The sequence below is a fragment of the Oryzias latipes genome, chromosome 3, assembly GCF_053564925.1.
Source record: "Oryzias latipes strain Hd-rR chromosome 3, Olatipes_Hd-rR_3.1".
NCBI lineage: Eukaryota > Metazoa > Chordata > Actinopteri > Beloniformes > Adrianichthyidae > Oryzias > Oryzias latipes.
The window spans coordinates 6,911,035-6,926,884 of record NC_136239.1 but is presented as its reverse complement, the minus strand read 5'-3'; the positions used below and the strand labels follow the sequence as shown (position 1 = coordinate 6,926,884).

Here is a 15,850-nt window from a genome sequence, read left to right as displayed (position 1 = left end):
ACGCTGGACTGAGACCTTTTCTAAACCCCTTCAGGAAAACAACGTGACATTCGGTGACACTTCCCCGTGTTACGACGTGGTCAACAGTCTCACCAGAACCCCCCCCCCCAATGTTAACTGACGATGACAATAATGCCGAACATAGCGGCAGACTCGAACCATCAACCTCTTTGCTGTCAAACATCAGTAACTCCTCTTCGTTTGGAGCAGCGGAGGAGAACTTAAAACTGCCGCTTTTAATTTCTCAACGGAGTCCGCTCCGTGTTTGTGCGTCTGCTAGCTGCAAGCTAGCGGCGGAGCTCACCTCCCCAGATCCCGATCTTCAGCTGGGACTTGTCCAGGTTCTCCACATAGTCCCCGATGAACCTGTTCAGCGTGTCGCTGACCAGGGCCTCGAAGACCATGGCTGCTGCTGGCTGCCGGACGGCTCGCACGGACGGACGCTCTGACCGTGTGCAGGAAAGGAAGGCTCCGCGACGGCGGCACTGACCCGTCCCGGTCGGCTAGCAGTGCGTGTGACTGATAGCAGCTCCGTCAGGTGAGCCACATATGCGGAGGGAGTGTCTGATCTACTACATGACGACACCCATTCCAGGGAATTGGACCAGCATCTTCCGTCAGCCTCTCAGCGGCAGTGACGTGTTTCCGCCACTTGCAGCAGTGTTGTGCCCCAGACCTCGGGGTGGATTACTTCTGGTGGGGCTTTGGCTCTGCGTTGGTCCGGAAGAAGGAGAGAAGCACCTTCTGTGTCAGCAGCTGCACCAGCTGTTGCACCTGCTGACACACCGTGAGGAGCACCTGCCCTCACCTGCCTTCACCCGCTCCGACCGTGCATCTGACAGCGTCAGCGGGTGTGCACAAATTCAGATTAGGATTAACAGGAGATAGAAAGAAAGAAAGAAAGAAAGAAAGAAAGAAAGAAAGAAAGAAAGAAAGAAAGAAAGAAAGAAAGAAAGAAAGAAAGAAAGAAAGAAAGAAAGAAAGAACTGGCGGGGGTCCCGAGTAATGGGGTCATCATCATCAAGTCAAGGAAGATCTCAGATGGCCATCTCTTTTTGTAAACCATGATATGAGTTACAAACAAAAGCATCTAATAGACTAACTGAATGTCATATTTTCGGTGCTTAAAATGATTTTCTTTTTTCCGTATTTCCATTGAAAGTAGTAGTTATCCAACTTCCAGTTAACTTTTTGCCAACAAAGAAAGTAACCCACAAAGTTCAGAAGATTGGTATCATTTTGTCAGGAGGACATGTTGGGAACATGAAAAATGTGGTATTTTATTTATCTGATTACATTTTTTTTGTCTTTTGAGATCCAGGATGAGTTCATGGGGAAGGTAGACAAATACGCTCAAAGATTAACGGTACTTTTTGATTCTATGATTAACGGTACTTTTTGATTCTATGGGTGGAACTACTCATCTGAGTTTACAGGCCATTCTATGCAAGGTACTCTAGAGATACTTTAATTTAACTGCTGACGCTTCCTTATATTTCTGTATAATACAAAATAGTTTTTGTTTGACTTCCCTTTTTTTCTTCACTTCCGTATCTCTGGTCTTTTGGGAATTTTAGACAATTTCAATGTGAGCACTTAGTTTTAATTGTTTATGTTGTTTCCGGAATTTAAACTACTAAATTTGTGTTTAAAACCTGCATTATGTGATTTTGTTTTCTATAGGTATTATTCAAATTGGGACACTAAAGACAATTTTATTACTGCAGGCTTCCAGCATTAATGTGACCAGAGACATGGTTTTTTGAGGTCTGGTTGTTTACTGGAGGGGGGGGGGGGGGGGATGTCTTCACATCACCTCGTAAACTAACCTTATTTGTTTTTCATCAGGCTAATCTCTCCTGATTCTAACAGTCTGGACACACCTGATCCAGATTAGAACCAAACGATCTGGAAAACAAGTAGGACTGCCACCATCCATGTCTGGATATAGACTGTGACTAATTAGCTGCAATTACATGGACTAAATAATCAGAATAAACGCCATATCAGAATAAAAATGTGTCATGTAAACTCACCGTTCTGAATACTCTGCCCCGGTCAGACTCATGTCAGATCAGGTTTTGTGTGTTTTGTTCCTGTACTCAGTTTGTGTTTTTTGAGTCTTTGTCCTTGGCTTTTAAGGTTTTTAGGCATTTTTGAGGGGTTTCCCTTTGATGCCATTACATGATGGTCCTTTGCAAACTCTTTGTGTGCTCAGGCCGTAAATATCGATTTAGTTTCATTGAATAAAACGAAGACAGTATCCATAACATTCAAATTCGGGAGATCAGTATTCATTCAAAAATGTGTTTATTTTATTTATTTGTTTATTTAACAGGGCATCCGGCGTAAAAATTGCCAAAATAACCATGCGAATCATCCACAACACTTTAGACATACCGGATCGGTCGAGGCCCGGGTTAACAACGACCGCCACCGATGCTGTTAACCTACAGGGTGTCGGTGGAAATTTGACTACTGTTGGTCGAAGAAAGAGGGGAGGCAGAAGGGTCCGTTGCCAGAGAGAGAAGGGAAAAGGCAGGAACATAGGTTTGAGAATAGGGACTCTTAACGTTGGCACAATGACAGGGAAAGGCAGAGAGCTTGCAGACATGATGGAGAGAAGGAAGGTAGATGTACTGTGTGTGCAGGAGACAAGGTGGAAGGGCAGCAAGGCACGTAGTATTGGAGGAGGATACAAACTTTTCTATCATGGTGTTGATAGGAAGAGAAACGGGGTAGGAGTGATTCTGAAGGGGGAGTTTGTAAACAGTGTTCTAGAGGTGAAAAGAGTCTCAGACAGGATGATGAGCCTAAAGTTAGAAATTGAAGGGGTGATGGTGAATGTAGTCAGTGGGTATGCGCCACAGGTTGGCTGTGAGTTAGAAGTGAAGGAGAGATTCTGGAGTGTGTTGGATGAGGTCATAGAGAGTTTTCCCAGAGGAGAGAGAGTTGTTATTGGAGCAGACTTTAATGGGCATGTTGGTGAGGGCAACAGAGGTGATGAGGAGGTGATGGGCAGGTTTGGTGTGAAGGAAAGGAATCTGGAGGGACAGATGGTGGTGGACTTTGCGAAGAGGATGGAAATGGCTGTAGTCAACACTTACTTCCAGAAGAGAGAGGAACATAGAGTGACATACAGAAGTGGAGGTAGGAGTACTCAGGTGGACTACATCCTATGTAGACGAGGTCATTTGAGAGAGGTTAATGACTGCAAAGTGGTGGTAGGAGAGAGTGTAGCCAGACAGCACCGCATGGTGGTGTGTAAGATGACTCTGGAGGTCAGGAAGAAGAAGATAGGGAAAACAGAAAAGAAGACCAAGTGGTGGAAGCTACAGAATGAAGAAACTTGTGAGGAATTTAGGCAGAAGTTGAGGCAGGTCCTGGGTGGTCAGGATGAACTTCCAGATGACTGGGAAACTACAGCAGAAACTATCAGGGAAACAGGTAGGAAGGTGTTAGGTGTGTCATCTGGAAAGAGGAAAGACGGTAAAGAGACTTGGTGGTGGAATGAGGAAGTACAGGAATGCGTCCAGAGGAAGAGGTTGGCTAAAAGGAAGTGGGATGTAGAAAGGACTGAGGAAGGTAGACAGGAGTACAAGGAAGCGCAGCGTAGAGTGAAGAGAGAGGTGGCAAAGGCCAAACAGAAAGCTTACGATGAGCTTTATGACAGGTTAGACACAAAGGAAGGAGAGAAGGACTTGTACAGGCTAGCCAGACAGAGAGACAGAGATGGGAAGGACGTGCAACAGATAAGGGTGATTAAGGACAGAGATGGAAAGGTGCTAACAACCCAAGAGAGTGTACAGAAAAGATGGAAGGAGTATTTTGAGGAGCTGATGAACGAGGAAAATGACAGGGAAAGAAGGGAGGAAGATGTGGTTGTTGTGGAGCAGGAAGTAGCAGAGATTGGAAAGGATGAGGTTAGGAAGGCTCTGAAAAGGATGAAGAGCGGAAAGGCCGTTGGTCCTGATGACGTACCTGTGGAGGTATGGAAGTGCTTAGGAGAGACAGCAGTGGAATTTCTAACAAGGTTGTTCAATAGGATTTTAGAGAGTGAGAAGATGCCCGAGGAATGGAGGAGAAGCGTTCTGGTCCCAATCTTTAAAAACAAGGGTGACATGCAGAACTGCAGCAACTATAGAGGAATAAAGTTGATGAGCCACACAATGAAGCTGTGGGAAAGAGTAGTGGAAGCCAGGCTTAGGAAGAAGGTGGAGATTTGTGAGCAGCAGTATGGTTTCATGCCCCGTAAGAGCACCACTGATGCCATTTTTGCTTTGAGAATGTTGATGGAAAAGTACAGAGAAGGTCAGAAGGAGCTGCATTGTGTGTTCGTAGATTTAGAGAAGGCGTATGACAGGGTGCCGAGGGAGGAGCTGTGGTACTGTATGAGGTCGTCTGGAGTGGCAGAGAAGTATGTCAGAGTAGTTCAGGACATGTATGAGAGAAGTATGACGGTGGTGAGATGTGCTGTAGGTCAGACAGAGGAGTTCAAGGTGGAGGTGGGACTACACCAAGGATCAGCTTTGAGTCCTTTTTTGTTTGCTATGCTGATGGACAGGCTGACAGACGAGGTAAGACAGGAATCTCCCTGGACAATGATGTTTGCGGATGACATTGTAATTTGCAGTGAGAGTAGAGAGCAGGTGGAGGAACAGCTAGAGAGGTGGAGGTTTGCTCTGGAAAGAAGAGGTATGAAGGTCAGTCGTAGTAAGACAGAATACATGTGTCTGAACGAGAGGGATCAAGGTAGAAGCGTTAGGTTACAGGGGACTGAGGTGAAGAAGGTGCAGGAGTTTAAGTACTTGGGGTCAACAGTTCAGTGTGATGGGGATTGTGGAAAAGAGGTGAAGAGGCGAGTGCAGGCAGGTTGGAGCGGTTGGAGGAAAGTGTCAGGAGTGTTGTGTGACAGAAGAGTGCCAGCAAGACTCAAAGGAAAGGTGTACAAGACAGTGGTAAGACCAGCTCTGCTCTATGGGTTAGAGACGGTAGCAGTGAGACAGAGACAAGAGGCTGAGATGGAGGTAGCGGAGATGAAGATGTTGAGGTTCTCCTTAGGAGTGACCAGGTTAGACAGGATAAGGAACGAGTACATCAGAGGGACGGCTCACGTTGCCTGTGTTAGCGACAAAGTCAGAGAAGCCAGACTGAGATGGTTTGGACATGTTCAGAGGAGGGATAGTGGATATATTGGTAGAAGGATGTTGGAGATGGAGCTGCCTGGCAGGAGGGCAAGAGGACGGCCAAAGAGGAGATATATGGATGTCTTAACAGAGGACATGAAGTTTGCTAACGTTAGGGTAGAAGATGTTCATGATAGAGTGAGGTGGAAAAGGATGATTCGCTGTGGCGACCCCTGATGGGAAAAGCCGAAAGAGAAAGAAGAAGATTTAACAGGGGCAGTGCACATTAAAGGCATGGCTGCAATGTGCCAGAATGAGCCCAAAGGCTATTTTTCATCTGTAGTCCCCGTTAAAATCGTCAACCTAAAAAGTGCGAAGCATGAATTAAATACATTAATAGAAAATATACATGTACAATAAACAATCATTTAAAATACATAAAACATGCACACAGTGAGAAACACAAAAACAAATACAAAAGACACACTTCTTTTCTTTCCTTCTTTAATCTTTTTAACTTGCAGATTCCTGCTGGGGCCATGGGGTTGCTGGAGCCTGCCAGGTAGAGGTGGAGTTCAGCCCGGACAGTTCTCCAATTTGTCCAGGGCTTTGACTGTATAATACAACTGGATAGAGTAACCCCTCCCTCTTACATTACAAATAGGAAGTACCCACTGGCTCCAAGGAGCCCAAATCCTGTTGACTTCTATAGAGAAATAAACAGCTAGTACTAAGTCATTCTATTGGTCAGAATAACCATTCTTGATCTGTTACCTTTTTAACACGTTCTTGTTCTTCCTTCTCTTTCGGCTTCTCCCATCAGGGGTCGCCACAGCGAAACAACCTCTCTTTTGAGGATGAGTCGCATGGTTAACTTGGCAATGTTTTACGCCGGATGCCCTTCCTGACGCAACCCTCACAATTTATCCGGGCTTGGGACTGGCACAGAAGCAGAGAAGGGAATAGTTTTAACACGTTCTTGTTAATCCTCATAATTTATATGGTGTTTTTTTTCTGCAGTTCAAATTATTGAAGTTATAAACCGGCCAACCAGATGCCTCAATAAAAGTAGCCCCAACTCAAACATTCAAATCGTTTGAGAGATTCTCAACTCAGACTGTCTTGGACCAATCACTCCTTACTGAATACGTCTAGCTCTAACATGGTGGTGTTCATATTGCAAAAAAAATGGCGACTAAATTGACATTTTTTTGGAGCCATAAATCAGCCATTCTTTATGTTGCTTGGTCCAGTCTTTCAGTCAATGGTCCAGGGACACAAAAAGACACAAACCCACACACACTCCTTTTCTAAAAGATAATGGTTACAATTGGTAAAAGCTAACAAAAAACGTTATTTAGTTAAGACTGATTTGAAACCACATGTTTGAAAAAAAACATCCATGTAAGAAATTCCAGTTTATGTTTAGATTGTACATATTGAAAGCTTTCATTTCACCTGCAGAGGTCGATTTATTAACTTTAACGTCCAACATCCACTGCATTCTCAGAACTGCAGATGAGGGAACTAGTGGAGGGCATCAGAGACTGCTGTGGTTTCCTGTTGATCATGTGACCATGAAGAAGGGCTTGTTCTCTGATGATCAAGGCCTGTGCTGCTGCAGCTGCACACCTTTGTGTTTTGAGAACCAAATGAAGCCTTTAGAGACCGAAACACTTTCTCAGGTCACGCACACAGCAGTGCATGCCAGAGACTCTGATGTGGGTACATAAAACCGTGGCTCTGACTCCTGCCTCACTTCACTGCTGATGAAGCTCCACCAAATTCTTCAGTGGATTTTTCATGAGTGTCCTCTAAAGGCTGCAGTTTTCCATGTAGCTGCTGCACCTTTTTATGCCACATTTAACTGTTCCTCAACTTCCTGTAGATATTCCTAGATGCAGAACTCTGTGAACAACCTGCTTGTTTAGTGATGACGTTTCTTGACCTGCCCTGCTTATGAATGGCACAGATGACTGTCTTCTGACTGTCTGCAGTCTTCCCTGTGGTTGTGTAGCTTCTGTCTCAGATGGAGACTATTTGAAGCCTTACAGTTGTTTTGAGTTAATTATCTGATTACGGTGTGATTCCAGTTTTTGAGACTGATGAATTTTTTATTACCTCAAAGCCACAGTTGCCAAAACCAGATGTAACAAAGACTTGAAGTATTGTTATTCTCAATGTAATGACTTACCAAAAAATGCATCTTCAACTTTTTGAAAAAACTGACCAAAATGATGATGTGATTGTGTCTGATGTGAACACTGTTAACTGTGCGAATTCAAAAACATTTTTTTAAATGAAACAGAGTTCTTGAACTGATTCTGGAGAAATCATGTTTCTGTTTTTGTTCATACCGGACTCAAGGAGGTCGTCTCCATGTGTAGCTGCTGTTGGTTAGCCTAACGGTGTCATGTGACTTCTGTCCTCTGTTGAACTCCGTCACCGTGAATCCTTCTGCCCTTCAGTCCCCTGGAAGACCTGCAGATGTGCTTTCTGTTCTTTGATCCCAGCTTTCACGTCGACCTCTTGAACTCAAGTCTTCATGTTCGTTGAGTTGGTTTAGCTGTGAGCTGCTCTCCTCCTGCGGTTTCCATACTCTGCTCTTGATTTGATTTGATTTGATTTATTTATTTCAAGCATTGTAGTCAAAGCAATAAAGAATTTACACATATTTATCAAACTCATTACAGAAATGATGAAATGCATGGATTAAAAAGACAGAAAACAAAACAAAAACGTCACTTAAATCATATATGCTTAATTAAATACAGTGATCATTAACTGAGGTATAAGTAGAGTTTGATTTATTGCTTGAAAAGAAGTGGGAAGAAGCAAGCTTATATAATCCCACCCCTACTGAGTTCATTCATTTGATAGTTTAACAGTGTTTTTAAATCTGTTTCTGATCAGATAGATTCTCTTCAAGTAACAAAATCCAGTGCCTAGAAATGATTGATGATCTTCAGAAAACATTCATTCATGATTTCAGTAAACAGTAACGGTGCCACTCTGTTCTACTCTGAATCATTCATTTTTCAATGTTCTTGCCTGACAGGAAGCGCGTGAGCGAACGGCCAGAAAACACTTTCATTCTGCTTGTTTGATGCTGATTGCTGTAATCCGCTGCCATATTATTGCTGCGCCGCCTGCAGCTGCAGCCATGCCGGCTCTCGTTTACGCTGAGTGCAGCTGTGATGTCACGAGCGTGCTGCTCTTTGGAGAAGAGGCGCCATGTCTGCAGGTGGAGGACGAGATGGATAGAGTCCTTGGAGGCAGCAGATTGACAGTAATAAAAAAAAGGTGGAGGATGAAGTCAATGTAATGATGTTTAATAAACAGGACAGAGCCCACCTTTACTGAGCTCTAATGAACCTTCCATCATAACAACCATCTGACATCCATGTACTTCTCCATATGGACACACCGCCTCTAGAATGAAAGATATGTTGTGGTGCTTCATGTTGATAAACACCTTTAATTTAGACCTTTGTGCCTTCATCATAAGTCAGTTTGCTTCATGGTTGATTTTCAGAAACACGCAGATGACCTTTTTTGTGTTGATGACAAGGTTACATGATAAACGGGAACTGGAAAGTGTTTTTGTTGGGTTTTCAGCCAGAAATCCTCATGCGAAATCGTCTTTTTTAAAGTTTCCAAGATTTGTGGGTTTCATGATTTCCCTACTGACTTCGCCTTCCATGACTTTCCTACTTTAAGTTCTTTTATCGAATGTGCTAAGTTTTTGTGACTGATACATTTTTATTACCTCAAAGCCACACAGTTGCCAAAACCAGATAAAACAAATAAAGATTCTCAGCAGGTAATCCGCCTGACGCCACTCACCGGTGTCCGTCAGGTCTGTGGCCTGTCGTGGTTCTAGCCTTCTGCTTTGAAGTTGCCCTGAGGGTCAGTAGCAGTTACTAATGACCCGTTTCTGAGCAGTTGCGGCTTCCTGACAGCCGTGTTCTTGGCTGTGTCACAGCTCTTGCCAGGAATGATTTACACAGTCAAACATTCAGTAAAACAGGTCTCCTCTGGCAACGTCATCACAGTTCATCCTTAAACACCGAAAAAAAATGAAAGGCATGCAAGACAGCTTTGTGACAGCTGAAAACTGTCTCACACTTGATCTGGACTGATGAAGATGCTACATCTTCATTTGGTTAGACAATGAAAAAATGGATGTGGTATGTTGGTTTACTGTATAATGTCATGGTCGGACTACTAGGGAGACCCAGATGCTGGAACCCGGAAGAAACTCAGGAGCCGAGGTATAGTCAGGAGGTTTAATCAGAAAAGGGGTGAAGGTCGTGGATCCAGAGAACGGCTGGGAGCAAGGTGGAGCTCCGAGAACGGTGTAAGCAGTTTGGACGATGGGGAGCGCCGAGGTCGGCGTAGACAGTCTGCGTCGAGGTGGAACGCTGAGGACAGCGCAGACAGTCAGCGGTGAGGACGGCGATAACCGCTTGGCATGAGTGGAGACACCGAGGACGGTGAAACAGGAACGGGGCGAGGAACCAGCGTGTCCAGTGGAGAGATGACCTGAAGGCATGAGACAAAGGGTGAGTACACGGCTTGGATTTTCTAGAGCAAAGTTACTTTGACTAGAGGCCAGACGTAAGCACCGGAGTGAGATTAACGGACTGGCGCTGGATACTGGTGTGGATCCCCTTAAGAAGGTCTGCAGGATGATGAAGTGATGAAGGGCAGCTGGTTCCAATCAGAGAGCAGGGAGGAGGAGGCAGCTGACGGAGGCACCGTGACAGTATAAGCTTTTAAACAGTGCAGGAAGGTCAAGTGACTGTCCACAAACTGGACTCCACATGTCCACCCCTTTCGGTCTTGGGTTTGTTGGATTGTTCGGCTTCATTCACACTTGTGGTGAACCACGTCTGGGTTCTCTTGGCCAAACAGAGACCCATTTTCGGTTGAATCAGGCTTTGTGTTAGTTCACCTGAGTTCAAGTGAGCCTCATGCCTACATTGACATGAGGTGCAGGAAAAACAAGAATTTATGAGAAATGTAATCAAATAAGTATTTTAACCCTCTGTAATTTTGCAAGTTCACCCACTTATAAAGATGAAGAGGTCTGACATTTTCATCTTAGGTGCATGTCCAATGAGAGAGACATCGTCTAAAAAAACATGCTTAAAAAAAAAGGATTTGTATGCTACTGCGGCAAATAAGTATTTGAACACCTGAGAAAATCAATGGTAATATTTGGTACTGCATGCTTTGTTTTTGATTCCACAGGTCAAACGTTTCCTGTAGTTTTTCACCAGGTTTGCATCCACTGCAGGAGGGATTTTGGCCCAGGCCTCCACAGAGATCTATCGGTACTTTAGATCCGTCAGATTCCTTGCCTGTCGCTGAGAAACATGGAGTTTGAGCTCCCTCCAAAGATTTTCTATTGGGTTGAGGTCTGGAGACTGGCCAGGCCACTCCAGAACCTCGAGATGCTTCTTACAGAGCCAATCATTGGTTATCCTGGCTGTGTGCTTTAGGTCAGTCATGAGGGAAGACCCAGCCATGACCCATCTATAATGCTTTAACCCTTGTGTGGTGTTCATATTGTTGTTACTCAGCCAGTGTTCGTGGGTCTGGTGGACCCGTTGCATGTTGTGGTTTTTAATGCCTCACAATCAAACACTTTGATGTTATAATACTCGACAGATGTTTACCTCATCCAATTACAATCAGTATATTTGGTTAATATTTGCCCTTTACCTTTTTTAGATCACATTCATAACTCATTATTTAAAACGTGATGAAGAAAATCAATTAAAATCAAGATATGAGTGGAAACAAATTTGAAGCAAGTTGCTGCAAGTGAAGCAAGGGTTTTCAAAACTACTGACTTTTATTTATTTGAACACAGAAACTGAACCCATTCAGCTGCACAACACAAGCTGAACACATAGAGTAAACCTATTAGTCAAGACAACACATCAGCCCCATTGAACACATGGCCTTCTAGCCACTAGCCTGTACAACACATGGTCCTGGCTGCTGACGGCCTGGTCCTGTGGCTGGGTGCTGATGGCTTCGTTTTGGAACTGGCTGATGCTCAATCTAAATGGTAAATTGCGTGTACTTATATAGCACCTTTCTTCCAACAAGGACAAAGCGCTTTACAGTCACAGACCCATTCACCCAGTCACACACACATTCACTCACACATTTACATACTGGTGGCCGCTCCACTGCCAAACACAGGCGCCTGTCTACCACCAGAGGCAAGGTGGGGTTCAGTGTCTTGCCCAAGGACACTTCGACTCATGGGCGTGAAAGGCGGGAATTGAACCTGCAATCTTACGATCATGGGCCGACCGCCCTGCGGCTGCTCCACGGCCGCCCCAATCTAATCATCTTCTTCAGAGTCACTGTCAGACTCTGAATTTTCAGAAATGTGATCCTCTAATTCTGAAACCTCCTCTTCTGAATCGTCTCCCTCTACATCATCATCAAAAACGTCTCTCTCTTCTAAAATCAATTCCAGGGCCCTCTGCGCAGAAAGTCTTTTGGCCATTTTGATCAGTTGTGATAAGAAACCACACTGGCAAAGCTATATTTAACGTGTCCGGCCTCCAATTTGTAGCAGATAAAGAGCGAGATAATAAAGATTCCCGCAAGAGAGTCAAATGGTCAAATGTGCGGGAGAACGAGAGCAAACAGAGTTGATTCTTGAATTATTTTAACAATGTTGCAACCTTGCGCGGGAACCGCAGGTGCAGAAACAGAACTCACATTTACAGTGAAACTTTCTCTCTCTGCCACTCTCTCTCTCTCTTTCTCACTGGTCACACACACACACACACACACACACACACACACACACACACACACACACACACCCACACACACACAGCAGGCCCAGACAGGTGGAGGACAGAGTGTAGGTACATAAAACATCAATTTCCACACTTCTATTAGCCCCGGGTCCAGTGGACCCGAACATCTTATATGTAATAGAAATGTGTTGGAGGGGGTATACGGTGTGTGGTCATTAAAATGTATTCTGATATCTGTTCTTCACAGAAAATGAGCCAAGGCCAGTGAGTCTGAGTTTGAAAAATTAATTAATTGTATCATTTTTCTTTTGATAAAAAATGAAAACGGGTCCCACAGACCCGAACACCACATAAGGGTTAACTGGGGAAGGAAGATGTTCCCAAAATCTCCCAATACCTGGTCCCAGTCATCCTCTCCTTAATACAGTGCAGTCGTCCCATCCCATGTGCAGAAATACATCCCCATAGCATGATGCTACCACCACCATGCTTCATAGGTAGGGATGGTGTTCTTGGGATTGTATTTATTGTTCTTTCTCCGAACACGGCAAGTGGAATTCAGACCAAAACGTTTTATTTTGGTGTGATCTGACCACATGACTTTCTGCCGTGACTCCTCTGGATCATCCACACAGTCAATGGTAAACTTTATACGGGCCAGAATATGTACTGGTTTAAACAGAGGAACCTTCCATGCCATGCATAATTTCAAACCATGATGTCATAGTGGATTACCAACGGTAACCTTGGAAACGGTGGTCCTAGTTCTTTTCAGGTCATCGACCAGCTCGATAAATTTTAGGAGTTCAAATACTTATTTGAAGCAGTATTTTGCTGCAAATACATAAAAGTGATTTCCAGATAACATCAAAGTGGTCATGCACCTAAGATGAAAATGTCAGAGCCCTCCATGATTTCTATGTGGGAGGGGGTTCAAATACATTTGTCTAACTGTTATATCAAAAATGTAACTTTGAAGTGTTACATCTGCATGCATGATCAAATGTTCTGTAATTAAGCAGAAAACTAAACTTCCTGTTTCTTCTGCATGGATAGGGAGATGTTTTAGTCCTCAACCCTTGGGCCGGGCCACGGACCAAAAAAAATAAAAAATAAATTGGAAAGTTTCTTTGGGGAGAAAAGAGTCGTGAGAAAACAGATAAAGGGTCTTCAACTTGACAGAAAAACAAACATACAAAACCAGGAGTTTTCCTCCACAAACTGATTTGAGACAGTTATTCTCACATAGCAGAAGCCGCTCCGCTTCAGCTGATATGCGGCGACTGATTCTTGAATGTTTCACATATGTAGATAACGTTGCAGATGTGGCATGAGGAAAATAAATGGAGACACACAAAGGCAGGAGATGGGGGGACCAGAGATAACAATTTTTGTTACAAGATTCTAAAAACACATTTCAAAACAAAGAAGGATTCAAATAAAAAAATTATACAACCAATGAAGGGGGAATAGAACAAAAGAAAATCCTGTAGGAGCGGGTCCCAACAGTTCCCTGAGCTCCTGTCAACGACCCAGAAACAATTTCAAAATTACAACACAAGAAGACTCACACACACACTCATTAGACACAGATCGGCTACACAAACGTGGGTTAGCCGGCAAGTCTGGTGCTGCCGATCCCCTTTTCTCAGCAGACTGTGGTGCCGAATCCGGGCGTGAACATCCCAATCAGTCCTTCTTACGCCTCCTTTGACTGTAGCAGCCGGGGAGTATGAAGTGACATTTACGCCACCACATTGCAAACAAAACTTTCTAAGTAACAAATGAAAATATTAAATATTTGCCCTAAAAAATATTTTTGCATTTGCGACACAAATGTTTTCGCATGCGTTGTGTCTCAGCTCGCTTTCTCCTCATCTTTGATTTTATATTCATAAGTTTCAGTTTAGCGTGACTTACCTGCCATTGAACAGCTTGCTGATTGGTTGACATGTGTCAACCGTAGGCTTGCGGGCCAACGTTGGAAGAACCAGCATGATTGGCAAATATAGACCACAATGCATTGTGTCAGAACTATATAAAAAAGAAAAAAAATTTGAAAGTAAAAAAAAATAGAAATTTTTAAAACAAAGAAAAAGAAATTGAAAGCAAAAATGTAATGTTTCCTTTGAAACTTAGAAAGTTGCTTTTGCAATGTGGTGGCATTAATATCACTTCATGGGGGGGCACCCCAGAAGAACCCCAGATCTTCTGTAGTCAAAAGGTACACACAGTTCAATTTGTAAGGAAAATCAATCTAAGTAAAGCAGCAGCTGTTCAGCAAACTGAGTGGCAGAAAGTCCTTGGCGATGGAAGACTAGCCTTAGCCATAATAAAGGATGGCTTAAAGGCAAGTGCAGGACGTGTCCATCGTCGACTTACCAGACAGTCTGTTCATCACCGGAGAGGGACGAGATCATCTGCAGGGGCTATAATTACGCTCAGTTCTATGCCTGCAGTTATGTGGAGCTAAAAATAGTATAGAGTCATGATGCAGACGAATAAACTCCTTTAGACATGTTACCACCAACTTTACTACCAATTGACCCAACTAAAAGAATAATTGTCCAAATTTGTTTCTCCTCTTCACGTAACACAAATCGCCATATATATATACGTTCACTTTTTCAGAAGAATGTTGTGTCCATTCCCTATGTAGTTCCTTACTAGAATAATCTAGTTTACCAATTAGAGTAGAAAAACATCTGGAATCTGTCAGCAAGATATCTGTTAACAAATAAAGTGAAAAAAATCTCCTTTAAATTAATCCATTAATTCTATACATATAGATATATATTTGCTAAAATGCAAATTAAACATTGATGTAACCTGCTCTTTCTTGAATCAGGATTTATGTAAAAACAAAATATGAAAAATATTTTTGCTCTCAAAGATGTCCTGAACCAGGGTTGAGTTCTCAGTGTTATAATGACATTCAAGGAAAGAAATCACTGCTACCACTGCAAAAGCTTCCCAGACTTTAAAGTTCATGCAGAGAAGAGGATCTCTCACATGATGAGGCTGTGCCATGCCCTTTGACCCCTAGACTGCTTACTTTCGGCACCACCAAACTGGTGGGGGGTGGACCCCTTCTTCCAATGGCAGATGGAAGGATTTTTGACTGTGAATTTTTAAAGAAATGTTCATAATAGAAGCGTGTCTTCAGCTTTGGGTTCAGAAGTGAAGCTGTAGTTACTGAAGCTGCAGGAGCGCCTCATTCACAGCATCCTTTGACACCATGTCCATCACCAGATTTACAGCCCTCCAGCCACTTCTGTCACCGACTACAACTGGGCGTGATTTCTCTGGCCCACATCCGGGGCGCGGCCGTGGAGCAGCGGCATGACCCATGATCACAAGATTGCAGGTTTGTTGGTGGGGTCTTGCACGCCCATGTGTTCTTGGGCAAGACACTGAACCCCACCTTGCCTCTGGTGTGAGGTTGGCGCCAGTGTTCGGCAGCGGAGCCGCCACCAGTGTGCGAATGTGTGTCTGCATGGGTGACTGGGTCTGTGACTGTAAAGCGCTTTGGGCTTTCGAAGAAGGTAGAAAAGTGCTACCGTACACGCCATTTACATTTACATCTAGCCTGGACTGGATAGGTGTACGTGTCTAACTTCTTTGGTTTACTCCTTTGAGTTGTGGATCTCAGTTCAAATCCATTTCTGAATTTTAAGCCACACCTGGTACGAGGAAGCTCCTGAGACATTCATCCCCAGCTGCATCTGCTAAACACACGAGATGTTATGGAGAATTTATGACATCAGTCAAACCAGGTAGTAATACACCAGGGTGAGTTTCAAGTAAATCTTTTAGGCAAGGCAAGTTTATTTGCAAGGCTATTTTGTGTACGTAGATAATTCAAAGAGCTTTATATAAAACATCAAAAGAAACAGTAAAGGTATGATTTTTAAAACAAAGTGTGAAGAA

At 43.6% G+C, this 15,850-nt stretch overlaps 1 protein-coding gene and 1 long non-coding RNA gene across 9 annotated transcripts in view; one reads left to right on the top strand and one right to left on the bottom strand.

Moving 5' to 3' along the window:
* The window catches only part of vps13c (vacuolar protein sorting 13 homolog C), a 78,856-nt gene extending 78,194 nt beyond the window's left edge, over positions 1–662 (bottom strand). For 4 of the 8 annotated variants that reach the window (XR_013654794.1, XM_023952070.2, XM_078944187.1 and 1 more), the window contains exon 1: positions 305–590. Coding sequence is in view for 7 of the 8 variants with exons in the window: in XM_023952070.2 (XP_023807838.1) it covers positions 305–404 (100 nt within the window). In the remaining variant the exon portion in view is untranslated. Of the gene's footprint in view, positions 1–304 lie in introns of all 8 variants that reach the window. The other 4 variants (XM_078944186.1, XM_078944189.1, XM_078944188.1 and 1 more) reach the window with 2 other exon arrangements.
* LOC144990925 (uncharacterized) lies at positions 411–2,018 on the top strand. The gene is made up of 2 exons (XR_013654795.1): positions 411–538; positions 1,849–2,018. It is a non-coding gene; the product is annotated as an uncharacterized LOC144990925 (long non-coding RNA).
* The last annotated feature ends 13,832 nt before the right edge of the window (positions 2,019–15,850 follow it).